This window comes from Suncus etruscus, chromosome 5 (genome assembly GCF_024139225.1).
Source record: "Suncus etruscus isolate mSunEtr1 chromosome 5, mSunEtr1.pri.cur, whole genome shotgun sequence".
Lineage (NCBI taxonomy): Eukaryota > Metazoa > Chordata > Mammalia > Eulipotyphla > Soricidae > Suncus > Suncus etruscus.
Window position 1 is genome coordinate 148686336 of NC_064852.1, and position 16307 is coordinate 148702642.

General features: G+C 34.8%; 1 protein-coding gene across 18 annotated transcripts in view; it reads right to left on the reverse strand.

Annotated features, from left to right (window-relative positions):
- The window catches only part of RIMS2 (regulating synaptic membrane exocytosis 2), a 565766-nt gene that overhangs the window by 244862 nt on the left and 304597 nt on the right, over positions 1 to 16307 (reverse strand). For all 18 annotated transcript variants that reach the window (XM_049773842.1, XM_049773835.1, XM_049773829.1 and 15 more), the window contains 2 exons: positions 15310 to 15463; positions 2239 to 2307 (listed from right to left, as the gene is read on the reverse strand). In XM_049773842.1, coding sequence (XP_049629799.1) covers positions 2239 to 2307; positions 15310 to 15463 — 223 coding nt within the window. The remainder of the gene's footprint in view (positions 1 to 2238; positions 2308 to 15309; positions 15464 to 16307) is intronic.

The following is a 16307-nucleotide window of genomic DNA, read 5'->3' on the forward strand; positions in this document are numbered from 1 at the left end:
AAAATGCAGCTGTATATGCCAACATAATGATTAAAAAAACTACCAAAGGAGTCCATTGAAAAATCTGACATATTTGGATATGCTAGGAATGACAAAGGAAGATTTCACTTTTTCTTGCAGTTCCTACAGCAGAAAAAGTTTATACTTTAGGGACTACAGATGTGACTTAGAAGTAGACACCTACCTTGCATACATGCAGTTGTGAGTTCCATTCTGGCCCTGATCCATATCATAGACCACAACCCTGGGCACATCAGAGTCTATTGTGTAAGCACTATTGCGAAGTATGCAAGCCCAGTGTATAAACAAGTGTGATAGACCAATGTCTCACATGTGTGTGACCCATCACACCTTACCCAAATGAACAAGCTCACCATATCACAACCAAGTGTTTGATCTGCAGTCATAAAAACAGTGATTTCCCCATATCACAACAATCAAACACAAACACACAAATATCAAAGGTTAAAATATTCTCCAAAACTATAATTTTAAATAATGTATCAAATTTATTTTTTGGCAAAATTCTTATAGTTCAGTAAAAACATTGGAGGGCTTAGGCCATATACAGCAATGTCAGTGTTACCTCCTGGATCTGCACTCAGAAATCACTAGTGGCTATTAGGGGGACCATAAAAAACCCAGTTCAGATGTGTGCAAGGCAACTGCACTGTACTATTTCTCCAGACCAGTTCAGTAATAGCAGAAAATTTTGAAGCACTCACTTAACTGACAACTTTTGTCATTTTGTAGGAGTTAAGCAAGATTGTGAGGTTTGTCTTGCCTTTTTGGTCTTATCTTTTAAAGAAGCTCCTTGAATGTCTTCTGCAAAGCTGGTTTAAGTCCTTGACTGTCTGTAAAATTTTGTTCATTCCTTCAAATGTGAATGATAATCTAGTTGGATAAGATAGTCTTCGATGTATTCATTTTATTCAGCTTTTGTAATTGTATCTCTCCATTCTTTTCTGGCTTAAGAATATCATTTGATAAATCTGCTAGGAATCTCTGGGATTTCCTTTCTCTGTGAATTCCTTCTTCCATCTTGCTGCTTGCAATCTTCTGTCTCTGTCTAGTCACTTTGTAATGTGTCTTGAATCTTTTCTGTTTGGAACCTTCTTGGCTTGGGCACTTGGACTTTTTGACTCTGGTTACACGTACTCCTCAACCTTGAGAAAATCTTGCCTATGAGTTCTTGAATTACTAGTTTCTCATAAAATTCTTCCAGTTCTTCAGGGACTTCAACAGGTCTTATATTATTCCACTAAACTCATCCCCTATGTTTTGGGTTTGCTGTTCATTTATTTTCAGTCTTGTTTGTTTTCCATTATTTTCTAGAGGTTTCCTTCATCCCATCCTACAGCACACTAATTTTTTTCCCTCAGCTATTGTCATTCTGCTGTTCAGGCTATCTACTGAATTTTCTATTCTGCCTACCAAATTCTTTAGTCCTACTACTTCTATTGCAGTTTTCTCATTTCTGCTCTCATTTTTACTTGTACTTGTACCATTGTTTCTTGAGTCCACTAAACAGCTGCATCATGGTATTGCTACTGTCTTCTTTGAGAAGTCAGATGTGATTAGTGCTGGTAGAGTCTTTTAGGCTATTTTCTTTCCTCCTTGGGCTTGGTGGGCATTAATGCAGCTTTGCCATGGAGTCTGCTATAAATTTTTATAATTAATAATTTTATAATTCATTTTTATAATTCATTCCTGTGAGTGTGCCCTTAGTGAGTCAGCCCTCAGAGGCAGTGAAGGGGTATTTTAGGATTGTGTATGGCTCTCAGGAATAGTGGTGTCTTCAGTCTGAAGTTGGAGGACTAGAAATCTCAGGTGGTTGCTTAGTTCAGTATTAGGACACTGAAGGGCAAAGTTAGAGTTCCATTGGGTCCTCTTCAGGCCTCTATGACCTACGTCTTCAGGCTGGGGTCTGTAGTCTTTCCTGGACTCCAAGATGACTCCACTAGGTACCACCTAATAATTCCCAAAGCATTGAGGATGCTGCTAGGAAGTTACAAGCAGGCCAGCCAACAACCAGGACTTCTCTCTTGACTGACATCTTTCAATAAAAATTTCCAATCTAGCAACTGGTCTATGTATTCCAGTGACTGTAATTATCTAGGAGGTTAAACCCTAGGAGAGGGATGTATAGGGGGCAAATTGCTCCCTTCTTAATTACCTAATGTCAAGCTATAAATCGTGATTATTTTTACTTTTCATAAAGAATTCAGAAATTCTTACCTGATACCACACCAATTCCATCATCACAGTCATAGTCAGAAACTTCACTGTCACTTATTCTCTTTGACCCTATAAAGCAAATAATAGTAATGATTAAAATTGCTGACTTTTGAGGGCAAGGATACAAAAATCCCATCAACCTGAAAAACACATGAAAGAGTTTGAACGGAACATTTTAGAATTACAAATTGTCTCTGAAACGAGGCCACAGGAGTTCAACAATACTGTTTTGTTAGTTTTTACATGTTCCATAATGTAGATGGATGATGAGGAGCTATTTATTTGAGCAAGAATTATCCTTGAAATGTATTTAAAAGGTTCCTAAATTGTTTTAGAAGTGAAAGAGTATTAAGTACTAAGTGATATATGTTTATAATCTGATACTGATTGATAAAAATTCATTAGATTAAATAGTAAATTTAAAACAACAAAGCTTTAATTGCTTTTAGACAAAGACATAAGTTTAGGTAAATTTCAGAATATAACATGTTATTTTTAAAAGTATCCATGTTTCTCTCTTAATCGCATGACTACAGATTTATACAATTCTGTCTTTCACACCCATGAAGAAGAGTAATTTAAGACATCATACAATTTAAGACATCAATTACCTTGTTTGTTTTTCTATTGCTTTGGTCATAAAGTGAGAACTCCACAAAATAGACTAATTCATCTAATTTGTAAGCATCTTAATTTCTGAAAAATAAGTTCAGACAGAAAAGTATTCTTAAAATTTTAGGGTTTCAGGGCCAGAGTGATAGCACAGAGTGTAGGTCACTTGCCTTGCAAGAGAACAACCTGGATTCAATCCCGGGCATCCTCATATGATCCCCCAAGTTCATCAAGTGGGATTTATGAGTACAGAACTAGGAGTAACCCCTGAGCATCACTGGGTAAGGTCCACAATCCAATTTAAAAAATCAAGGGTTTTATGTTTGTGTCTCCCTTACAAAATAAATTGATACAGATTTTTAATGTCACTGAATGAAATTAAGCTCTTGACAACTAAAGCAGATTGTGTCTTCACATTTAATTGTGAAATATATCACAGATACAAATTAGCATTATTTGGTCTTAAAATAACTTTTTTTCTAACATTTCTCTCAAGTATGGGCATGCAATACTCTATTAAAATACTTTGGCATCAGAAAACACTTATTGATAAATGATAAACAGAGTTTCTGTTTCAAAGAATAATTTTTTAATTTGTCTATTTATACTACAAATTACTAAATATGTAAAACTCAGCTACTGGGAAGCAAATGCTTTGATGTAAAGCATATAAAGCACTTAGTTCTTACTACATTTGGCATCTAAAGCTGAAATAATGACATAGTACTATAGATGTCATTCTCTTAGAAATAGCCTATATATTGGTTTGCACAAATGTCTATGCTCTTGTCCAAGAGAGAATCTTGTTTCTAGACATGCTTGTTCATTTTTCTCTTTAGATTGTTAGGAAAAAGAGCATTTTGATCATATAATCCATTTAGTGAACTCAGTCCAAGTTTCCATCTAAATCCTTATGTCATAAAACTTTAGAAGCAGCAATTCTAAGGACCATTTTATTTGGAAACTACAATTACCTGATAACATTTCAATATATTTGGCACAAAAGAAACTATTGACCAAGGGGGCTGAACCTTTTCAATGGATTTGGTAGATGAGAAAATACAGTCAATGAGGCTATTAAGGCTAATTTTGAATTTCCATTTACTTGCATAAATTTTCACCATCTAAATACTCAAGGACAGGGTAATGCTCTCTTGAATGTGCCAATATATTTAATTTAAAAAAAAAGGTTTGTATGTTTGGTATTAGTTATGAATGCAGTCTGCTTCTGTATAAGTTAAGGATGACACCAGCCAACAGCCAAGTTCGTGGGATCAAGGCTCAGTGAGTTGTCTGATATGGGGGTGGGAGTTTAGAAGGGAAAAGGACATATGTGGCTCCTAAGTGTTTCTTCCTTTCAAATCTCATTGATTACTTTTACGATGAAAATCTTTTCACATACATGCATAGATAGATAGATAGATAGATAGATAGATAGATAGATAGATAGATAGATTTACATACACATATAAGCATACATATTTAAAACATAATTAGTGTAATACTTCATGGTGCTCAGGAACCACCAGGTTCACAACTGGTTCTGCTCAGAGGAGACTCTGTGATCTCAGGGATAGAATTCAGGATCTGCATATAGCCTGTCAGTTGAGCCAGATCCCTGCCCCCTGAGGAAAGTCTAGATCTCCTTTGACAATTAACTATAAAGAGGTTAGATATGTTTTAAGATGCTCTGCCTATATTGTTCTTTCACTTATTGATGAATTCATTTTTGAATCATTTTAAGTCATTTTTGATTAATTCAAGTGTGTCATTAATTTCACTTTGTCACTGAAAGTATTGATCATAGGAAAAAAATCTTCTGCACACCATACATCAAAGAAGTAATATCCATAAAATACCATAGAAAGCATCCCCAGAACTCAACAGCAACAAAAGCGCAATTCTATTTAAGTGGGAAAAGAAAATGAACCGATATTTCAGAGAAGACATAAAGAAGGCCACAGGCTTGTCAAAAAATGTTCATCCACGTCAATTATCAGGAAAATGCAAATTGAAACAACCACGAGATATCAACTCACCTCAATGAGAATATTCTACATGAAAAAGTCCAGAAACAATAAATGCTACTGGTAGGACAGAAGTGTAAAAATAATTCTCATTACCAGTTGTTGGGACTGTGGTTTGGTTCAGTCTCTCTGGAAACAATTTAGAGACTCTTTAAAACATACAGATAAAACTTCCATATAACTTAGCTCTGATTTCACTTATGAAAATTTGCTCCAAAAACATTGATTCGAAAAAGGTACAAGGTACTGTATCAAGCAAGGTACACTTATGCTCATGTCAGCACTATTTACATTAGCCAATATCTTGAAGTAATCCAAGTACCTAAAAACATATGATTGGATAAAGTGATTGTGGTATATATTTCTCAAAGTAATGAGATTCAGCTGTGAGAAATGATGAGATTTTTTGGAGTTAGTTGCATCTTAGATGGAGTTGAAGAAAGTGAGGCAGAAAGTAAAACATAAACATTAGATGAGCTTTCTCATAGTGGAAGCATGTCAAGAAACAAATTAACCAAAAAAGAATTAGTGAATCAACTCATGGAAACAAGTCCTGAGACATGATCAGAAGAAATGGGAGGTGAGAAGATGGGTAGGAAAGGGGAAAGGACTGAGGGATAATAGCAGAAGGATCCTAAAACACTGCTTGGGAATTGGTCTAACTGCTTCAAAACTATCAAGTAATGACTTCACTATCTTAATCTACGATACTTCAAGCTAAATAGTCAACCTCAACCTCATTATTTTTTATTTTTCTGGGGGTACAAACTTCCCATTAAATGCAAAGGAGACTGGGAGGTCAATCTCAGTGACACTTAGCCAACTATACTAGATGGCCCAATACTTGGATACAACAACATGATGTTTCTGGGCACAGGGGTGCTGGAGGTCGCTGGAGCCATACCCAGTAGAACTCAAGGACCATGTGGTCCCAGCAATTGAATTCAGGGCCTCAGACATGGAAGACATGAGCTCTAGCCCTTTGATTTATCTCCTGAATCTCCTGGGCTCTGAGATGTTTTTAAATTGTGTTAAACTTTTCAGAATTTAATATATTCATTTATTTTTTTCTTTTTGTCTATTTTATTCATGAATATAAATCACTTTCAATTGTATACTTAAAATCACACAATATACATTTCTTTTTCTACTCTATTTAGCACAGTAGTACAAATATCCTGAGATTCATTTATGTTGTAGTTTCTCTCAATACATCATTCTATTTCTCAGTAACATTCTATTTTATGGCCAAAATTGTGACAAATGTTTGTCCATTACCTAGTTATGAGCACTGGGTGCATTGGTGACTATTACTCAATGACTATATTCATTCATACGTGTATTAGTCGTGCTATGACGTATGCTTTCACTTCTCTAAGACAAGCATATGTAAATCCAGTGGCTGGATTTTATGGTAAATGTAGATTTAACATCTTAAAATAAAACATCACAGAGTTCTTTGAAGAGGCTGTAAGTTGGTATATACTTCATCCTACCCATATTGTAGGATTGCTTTAGTCACTTCCCATAATACTCCTGGCAGTGTTTTTCAGTTTAGTTTTTCTACTAAGTGTGCAACATCACATTAGTATTTTTCTAAAGATTAGTTTTTTTTAAAAGAAATGTTGAGTAATGTATTAATGTATTTGGATGGTAAATAGGCACGTAAAAATATGCTCCTTTAAAACTGGTTTTAGGGCTATGAATTAGGGCTATGAATGTTGAGTATTGTATTAATGTATTTGGATGGTAAATAGGCACGTAAAAATATGCTCCTTTAAAACTGGTTTTAGGGCTATGAATTCCCTAAGCGGTTGCCTGTCCGTGAAGCTCTGTGAAGCTCTTTTTTGTATGTTGGTTAAAGTGAAAATATATCATTTATGTGATATCTGTATTAGTAACAGATGTGTCCCCTAAATTTCTCCCAGTGTTCAGCTTAAGTTGCACTCCATAAACTCTGACATGCTGTGTTTTCCTTTCATTCAGTCAGAATTACATTTTAATTTCCTCTTTGGATCATAGTTATTTAGAAGTATGTTATTTAGTTCCTTATCATCTGATCTTCCAGAGAAGTTTCTGCTATTGATTTCCAGTTTAATTTTATCACCATGATATAGTATACTTTGTAAGGCTTAAATAGTCAAAAATACGTTGAGATTTTTTGAACAGAAGATGTTTCATTTAAGTAAATGTTCTGAATGCCCTGGGGGGAAATGAGTACTTTTACTGTGTAGTGTTTTCTAACTATTCATTCAGTTGTTAGTCGATTATAATGTTCATATCCTTCACTAATTTTCTTGATATATAAATTATTAAAAATAAATTTCTGGCTTAAATACTATCCTATTTCTTCTGCATTCTATCACATGCATTAGAGAATAACTTAATAAAAAAAACTCGAGCTTATTTATAAGAAGACAAGAACTGTTAGAAAATTTTAAAGCCATGGAAATGACTTTCAATCATCACAATCAAATTTTAGAACACTTCAAAACTCCCCTCTCCCAAAATTCCTCACTCCCATTTTCTACCCACAGCTACTAGAATAATGGTTCTGGCTCACAAAATTGCCTTTTCATAAATTTAATGCCTTCTTAAAATTGTCTTTTTCATGCAACACATGGCCTTTTGCATATGGTATCTTATATTTAGCATGAACTTTTAAGTTTAAACCATGATGCAGTATGAGTAATTTATTTCTTGCTATTTATGATACACTCTAAGAAAAGCAAGTTTTATTTGCCCATGTACCAGTTTATGGATATTATGTAATTTCCACTATTTGGTAATTGTATACAATGTATAACATTGCAATAAACATCAACACACAATTCTTTGAATAGATGAGTGCCATTCATTGTTACTTCATTTGAATTCTATGTTTTCATTGCTAAATACCTAAATTATTATTTTTATTTCTATATCCCTTCAGTTAGTTGCTGGGTCATAAGAAAATTTACTTTTAACTTCTTAACAAAACCCAAAGTATTTTCCAAGGGACTATATTGTTTTAAATTTCTTTATTTTATTATTTTATTATTTTTGGGCCACACCCGGTGACACTCAGGGGTTACTCTTGGCTAGGGGGGACCATATAGGATGCCGGGGATTAAACCCACATCCATCCTGTGTAAAATGCGTGCAAAGCAAACACCCTACCTACCACTGTGCTACCACTCCGGTCCTTGTTTTAAATTTCTAATAACACATCGTGAAGAGATCACATTCTCAATCATGGCGACAATGCAAAGTTTGTCTATTTAAAAAATTATATTCATTCTAATGAACACGAAATAATATCCCACTTTTATAATTTAGATCAGCTATCTAAAGTTACTATCTATTTACTACCCAAATATCCTTTAATGTAAATGATTATTTAAATATTCTGCTCCTGCTTTTATTAGATTATCTTTTATCTCATTATTAAGTTTTAAGAGAACCTTATATTCTGGATGCAGAAACTTTGTTAAATATGTGATCTGAAAATATTTTCTCCTGGTCAGTAGTTTATATTTTCTTTTAACTACTACTTCTGAGTCCGTTCAGTGACAGACTTTGAACCCAGGCCTCACACATACCAAGAAGTTGCTCAACACTGAGCCATTCCCTAGTCCTTCAACTTTGACTGGTGTATTTGATAACAAACATTTTCAAACTCGGTGAAGATCAATTATGATTTTATACTCATTATATTTTTTGCTGCCAGACTGAAGGTATTTCTACCTAATCCTGGTAATGAACATTTTCTGTTTATTTGTTTGTTTTGTTATAAATTTTATAGTTTAGGTCTTACATTTTTATCTATTAATTGCACATTCAAAGTAAATTTTTGTGGATGGTTGGTATTAAATTGTTTGCATATATTTGAACATGCAAGCAGTTTTAAATAGAAAAGATTCTTTCCCCCCACTAAAGTGTCCTGTTACCATCGTTGACAATGGTTATTTTCAACTGAACTCTAGGGGAATATTCTTGTTTTGTTGGTTTTTAAATTGGATTCTGTTTTGTTTTTTATTGTTCTCGCTAACAGTTAACAATGTTTTATTATACTCAAAAAAATTTTGTTGAGTGTAGGTTCATATTAAATGTTTTTGCCACAATAAAAGAAGTGCAATAAAATGAGGAAACATAAAAAATAAATGTCAGAAAACTTTTTCAACTGTTCTCACCAGTTTAAGCTAAAGTAAGTCTACCTCATCTATAAGCTTCTCTTATGCCAGTACTGTAATACTGTGATTAGTGTAGCATTATAGAAAGCTTTATAATACAAAAAAAAATATACCTCTTTAATTTATTTTTATTTTCAATGTTTTTTGAACCTTATATCTCTATATATTTTAAGATTCCTTAACAATTTCAGCAATCTATCCTGCTTAGGTATTTTCCAGGTGATGGGGTGTAAACCCAGGTCTCAAACAATGCAAGACCCAGGCTTCACCACTAAGAAACATTCACGGTCCTATTGCTTATACTTCAACAGTGATCCTTGAGTAAGAAAACGGTAGAGAGATGGTTATCTTAAACACATTGAGTCTTGGGCCCAAGTGGCACAGTGGTAGGGTGTTTGCCTTGCACACAGCTGTCCTAGATAGGATAGACACAGGTTTGATCCCCCCGACATCCCATATTGCCCCTTGAGCCAGGAGCAATTTTTGAGTGCAGAGCCAGGAGTAGCCCCTGAGCACTGCCAGGTGTGGCCCAAAGGACCAAAAAGTAAATAAATAAATAAATAAATAAATAAATAAATAAATAAATAAATAAATAAATAAATAAATAAATTTGGAATATCTTTATTTGGATCTTCATTCAGTTTTCTTAAATAATTTTTGTTATATTTTAGTATGCAAACCTGTATTTAATTTATGAAATGTATCTATACATATTTTAAAACTTTTATTCTAATCTAAATAAAATATTTTCTTAATTTCCTTTAAAGAAAATGTTATCGGCTGGAGTTGGGGCTGCGGGGTCAGGATGGCGCGCTCGGGAAAAAATAAAAAGAAAATGTTATTGGCTAGTATATAAAATACAATTTATTTTGCTTACTATATATTGTATATTATCTTCTTTGTCTTGGGATCTTGAAGAAATTATTTTTGGAAGAAAGGACAAGTAGATAAAGACATAAGCTATAGTAACACTATAATTTTAATTATTTTAGGGTAAAATTTTTAATACTACTTCTGCTTAAATCAAAACTCTTGCAAATTCTATCCATATATACTAGTTTTCTGAAAGTGAACACTGTGACAGAGCAAACAATACAAAATACTTTCATGACAAAAGTACCATTCCAAAAGGAATGATATCAAATCACTTGAACCATACATCTCTCTATAATAATATATAGCTTTTAAAAGGAAAATAATAAAGTTGTAAACAGAGAGAGACTGGAAAAAGCCTAAATGCAGAAAAAAGAAGCTGCTATTTAGGTGGTTAACAGATAGATAATAGACAAAATACAAAAGCACAAAACCAAAGTCTACATATGAATACATGCATTAAACACTGTGCATGCTAAAATTTACCTGGATTATGTGAACATAAGGTTTTATCTAGAAAAAAATGTGAAAATGAAGTCAAAAATAAACTTAATAACCTTGACATGTAATAGGGATACTAAAGTCTAATTATTGACTTAAGGTATAGATTAGAATTGTTAATACTGATTACCTATTTTGTATTATTTACTCATATTTTCCCTGCTGTGTCATCTTTTCAGCACCCCTTATGTCATTTCAAACCTGCTTTTACCCTCTCCCCATAAGTTCCTTTCTAACGCTCCTCAGTTCTATAGTTAACATATAAGAATTTGTTGTCATTACATTACTATCTATTCCTTTGCTATATATAAAATATATAAAAGTGATAATCACTCTTTTTTCCCTCTGACTTGTTTCTCAAACATGAAATTCTCTAGTTCCATTTTTTTGCGTTGCAAAAGGAAATATTTCATTGGTTTTCCCAGTTGCCTAGAACTCCATCACGTAGACAGGCCACAGTCATCTGGGTCAAACAGATGGTTTGGTTGTCTCCACACTCTGTCAACTGTACTTCATATGTTAGTATTTTACCTTTTGGAGTTAATGTCTTCATATTCTTGGAATGGACAACAGGTGGGGGATTTCTTGAACTCACATAACCTTCTTTTTTTTTTTTCTTTCCAACTTTTAAATTATAAAGTTACTGCATCTCACCACTACCAAAGTGCCCATGATCCCTACCACTGTGCCTATATAACCAACCCACATAGTTTTTTTTCCCAGATACTTTAAAGAATTAAAATGCTACTATTTCTTGACATATTTTACATGATCTTTTTGTCAATACTTTTAACATTTTTCTTGTGGAAATATTCAGAGCTTAGAATCAAAGGTACCTGGACTTCCACCTCACAACGAATGTCTAAAAATATTAAAGTTAAACTTGAGAAGCATTCAAAATAGGTAATGATTTTAAAATATCCCCTTATGAAAATAAAATGACAAATTATTAAAGTCATGGATCATTTGAACCTAAAATTTAAAACAGGAACTCGGGGAGTCGAAGAAAGATTTTGGGGCTAAAGCACATGTCTTGCACACAGCTAACTCTAGTGTAATCCCTGGTACCAAATATGATCCCCATCCTCTCGCTAGGGATGATCCCTGATCATGACCCAAGAGCAAGTCCTGAGCACTACAGGATGTGACCCCAAACTTATAATTAATTAATTAGGAACTAATTAATGGAAAGAAAATGTCCATTTTCAATATTCATTTTAAATATCAATAAATATACAAGTTACTTCGACAAGTTCATCACCTCAGAGTGATAGTCAGAACCTCAGAAACAATCACCAAAAAACCTTATTACATGAACAAAAGACTAACTGGGGGTTTAATTATACATTTTTTAAATAAATGTTCGTACATATAACTTCTACCATGACTAGAATCTTTGATACTTTAAAACAGATCCTAAATAAATGCAAGTTTTATTCTCGCCAGAGAGAAATCCTTAAAGTATATTATGTCATCAGCATATTTTAAAAGTAGCTAATATGTTTCTTTATATTGTTACTTAAACTTCATTTGATATGCAATATATTTTTAGCCAATGGCTCTATCTTTAGCTTTCTCACTATACCTAGGTATTATTTCCTAACAAATATGTAGATGTTTGTATTTATCGTCAGGTCTACACACATGCAATAAATTGTAGCAATACTTTAGGAATAAAAACTCTACTTTAGCCATGCATTAAAAATTTGAAAATTAATTTTCGTATAGATTAGTGGGTATATAATGACAAAAATGATATAATATAATATAGAGACATTATTTTATACTTGGCTAAATTTATTATTGGGGGTGTTGGGGGCCACACCTGTGACACTCAGGGGCTAATCCTGGCTATGTGCTCAGAAATCACTCCTGGCTTGGGGGACCATATTGGAATCCAGGTCCATCCTGGGTCAGCCACATGCAAGGCAAACACCCTATCGCTGTGCTATCGCTCCTCCGGCTCCTTGGTTTCCTAAAGATCAAATAAAGTAAGGGCAATTTGGAAATGGAGAAATCATAATGTAAAATCAATTAAGTTAGATTAATTGCAAGACAATTTGATAGGTATACATGTATATAGTTATCTGAAATGTGTTCTAGTTTCATTGTTATTCAATATGTTGCTTTCAGCTAGGAATGCATAAACAATGACATTTTGAAAATTACGACTTTGTAGTTATAACTGAAGATTGCCAAACTCTGCTCCTTTTTGTATTAACAACAATGAAGAAAAGGCCAATATCATAAGGTCGATGATATATAGCATTAGTAGATGATAAACTATAAGAACTTAAACAGACTAATTATATGAAGAACTTTCATGCAGGGAAAAAAAAAACTCTCTTTATGACTTAGAATGTGCTGAGGGTTCAGAAAGATTCTACAGGGCTAAGTGCTTGATTTGCATTTGGCTGATCCCTGAAACACATACAGTCCCTGGCACAGTCATGAGGAATCCTTAAGAACAGAGCCAAAGTAAGCCTTCAGCGCCTTTGGCTTGACCCAAATACTACTATAAAAAATTAGCAATGTGCTAAGTAGATTACAGTGACCAAGAAGAAGAATGCTTTTAATATTAGTTCACATAAAATCAGTCAGGTGATTATTGCAAGAAGGATAAAATGATAATGGAAAATAAAGAGTATATGAATTTTTTACTCTGAAGAAAAACTGAAAAAATAAAACTCTGCCATGTAAAATTAGTGTTTGATCAATATCATCCAAGATTGACATCTTGTGGAAACAAAGTCACGGTGATTAGAGAGATTAGTTTTCAAAGGGAAGATTTCTGGTGACGGAATGTCACATGGGATCAAGTGTCTACTCTCATCTCCATTTCTAGAGGCCTCTCAGCAGGAAGTTGCACCAGAGAGATGATATGCGGTGGGTCACAAGAACACAAGATCATGGTTGATGCAGGACATGGAACACACCCTTCTAAATTTACATTTCTGAGTTTGTTTGTTTGGGGGCCTCTTCTGACAGTGCTTGAGGCTAACTCCTGGCTCTGCATTCAGGATCACTCGAAGCACTGCTTGGGGGTCAAATGGAACTGGGACTCCAACTTGGATCAACTTCGTGCAGGCAAGTGGCCTACCTGATATACTAACACTCTGGATAATCTTACAATTATAAAATCCTCTAATGTTAATTATTTTTACTATATAACAAAAAATATTGCTAAATACATAAAAATGATCCCAGATCTCTATATATTTTTAAGCAGCAAGAACTCATTTCACCTTTCAATAATAAACTCATCAGGAAACCAAAAACCAAAAAACTGAGTTATAGTAGCAATAAGGTCAGTGATTATGCTTTTCCATCTGCAAAATACTTCTGTTTCCTTAAGATGATTTGGATCAATAAAATTCTGTGGTTTGGCTAATTATGTGTCAAATGACGATGGTGACAGTTTGCAGACCTGAGATTATAACATTCTTGTAATCATCCTATAAAACAGGAATATTCCGTTTTTTTCAATGATAGAAATTGCTTCAGGGAGAAAGCTCTAAGCAGCAAATGCTTTGCATGCTGTAGGCCCAGATTTAATCTCTTGCATGAGTCCTTGAGCACTGTACCAAGAGTAGTGCCTAAATACTAACAGGTGTGGCCAATAAAATCTTCCCCTCCCCAAAGTAAAAGTTTCATAAAACTAAGTGATAAAAGGGAGGCACAGATGGGGCCGGTACAGTGGCGCAAGCGGTAAGGCATCTGCCTTGCGCACACTAGCTTATGGATGGACTGCAATTTGATTTCCCAGCATCCCATATGGTCCCCCAAGCCAGGAGCAATTTCTGAGCACATAGCCAGGAGTAACCCCGAAACGTCACCGGGTGTGGCCGGAAAACAAACAAACAAAAAAGTGAGGCACAGAGAAAAGTACTCAGAAATAGCTCCTGGCAGTCACGGGGGACCATATGGGACACTGGGATTCGAACCAACCACCTTTGGTCCTGGATCAGCTGCTTGCAAGGCAAAGACCACCATGCCCCATCAAACAATTCTTAAATGAAAGGTTTAAAATTAAACTTGAGTTGGTCCTGAGTAATGTATATGGTGATGGTTTCAATTAAAATGCTATTTTCTCTATCCTACATATTCATAAAATACTTGGCACTCAAGAGGCACAAACCTTTAGGCATAGGACCAAATCCTTCTACATGAGTGTCCATATTTGTATACTTAAGATTTTATGAGCTAAAATTAAACTGTGTGTCCTTGGGGGTCATGTACTCATTACTGAATACTTTGGGTAGAAACTCAAAAATTCATCATCATTGGAATACTTCAGACATAGCTAAGAGGGCCAGAAAGATGAGCCAGTGGGTAAAGTGCATGTTCCACATGTTGCCACCCCAGCAGGTTCTATCCCTGGCACCACCAAGTCCCTGGAGCAGCACCAAATACAGTCCTGGAGATCACTGAACACCGTAAACAGAGGCTGAGTAATTCCCAGGATTACAACACTCAGGAGCACTATATCCTACCTTTATGTTTGTTTTGTTCTGGAGCCATATCCAGTGGTGCTCAGGGCTTATTCCTTGCTCTGCACTCAGGAATCACTCTTGGTGGCGCTCATGGGACCATATGGGATAGAAGGATTGAACCCGGTTTGGCCATGTGCCAGGCAAATGCACTACCCACTATCTCTCCAGCCACCTGCTACATCCTTGATCCTGGCACTGACTTACCAGCCCAGACCCAGGAGTGGCCTCTAGTCTCCACAGTACCATTTTGGAAGCCCCCCCCAAATAAAAACTAGTCATGAAAACACTAATACATGCCCCTTCATACTTATAGTGTCATTTTTTGAGTTCTAGGTTAGATATTTCCACCGAGAACAGGCAGTAAATGTAGGACCAAGTTCACTTAACACTTACTTTGCAATCTCCGCGTTGGGCTTTCACCATGGAGCTGGCGACGAGGCATGTATGGGGAAGGGTGGGGCAGCGGCAAGGAAGAGATGTCGTGGGTCTGGAGTTTGTACCAGTGAGGCTCGTCATCTAGTAACGCAGTTTCCAATTCAATTAAGATCTATAAAGAGCAGAGACAGCGCTATTACAGAGCAGGAATCTAGGGATTCTTACCCAGGGTCTGTGGGAACCCCCGGAGTTCAAAGAGAAATGCTGTGAGATAAAAGAAGCACAAAATTATAATAAATAAAATAATAAATAATAATAATTAATAAATAAAAATAATAAAATAATAAATAAAAGAAGCACCCGTTGCAAAACTGCCTGGTGTTAACCATCAGTAAATAGCAGCTGCATATTTATACCTTCTTCCTGATTCAATGGATTTTTCAAAACTATTAAAACTTGCTTCTGCATTTATTAGGAATGCTAAAAATATCAGACCAAACAAATGGATCTTAATAAGCATATTAGGATACAATTTTATAAATATGAATATTTCATAAATTTACAAAGGAAATCAATTCATAAAAATAACTATTTTGAAACTTAGTTCTATGCTACGCTCCTCCCCACAGGGAGGAACTGTGTAATCTCTTTGCAATCAACTTTTCTATTTTCTAAAAACAAAAACAAACAAAAAAACCTAACTATTTTCTTAGTTCTCCATGTATGCTAAAGAATATGAGAATTTTAATAAAGAATATGGGAACTGAAAAAAAAAAAAAGGATAGGGACTGAAGTGATAACACAGCAGGTAGGGCATTTGCCTTGCATGTGACCAATCCAGGTTCCATACCCATATGATTCCCAGAGCCTTCCAGGAGTGATTTCTGAGTGCAGAGCCAGGATTAATCCCTGAGTCCCACTGAATGTGGCCCAAAAGCAAACAAAACAAACAAACAAACAAACAAAAAAGAATTGCCATATAATGATAAATCACTAGCTCTGGGAATGGGTAAAGA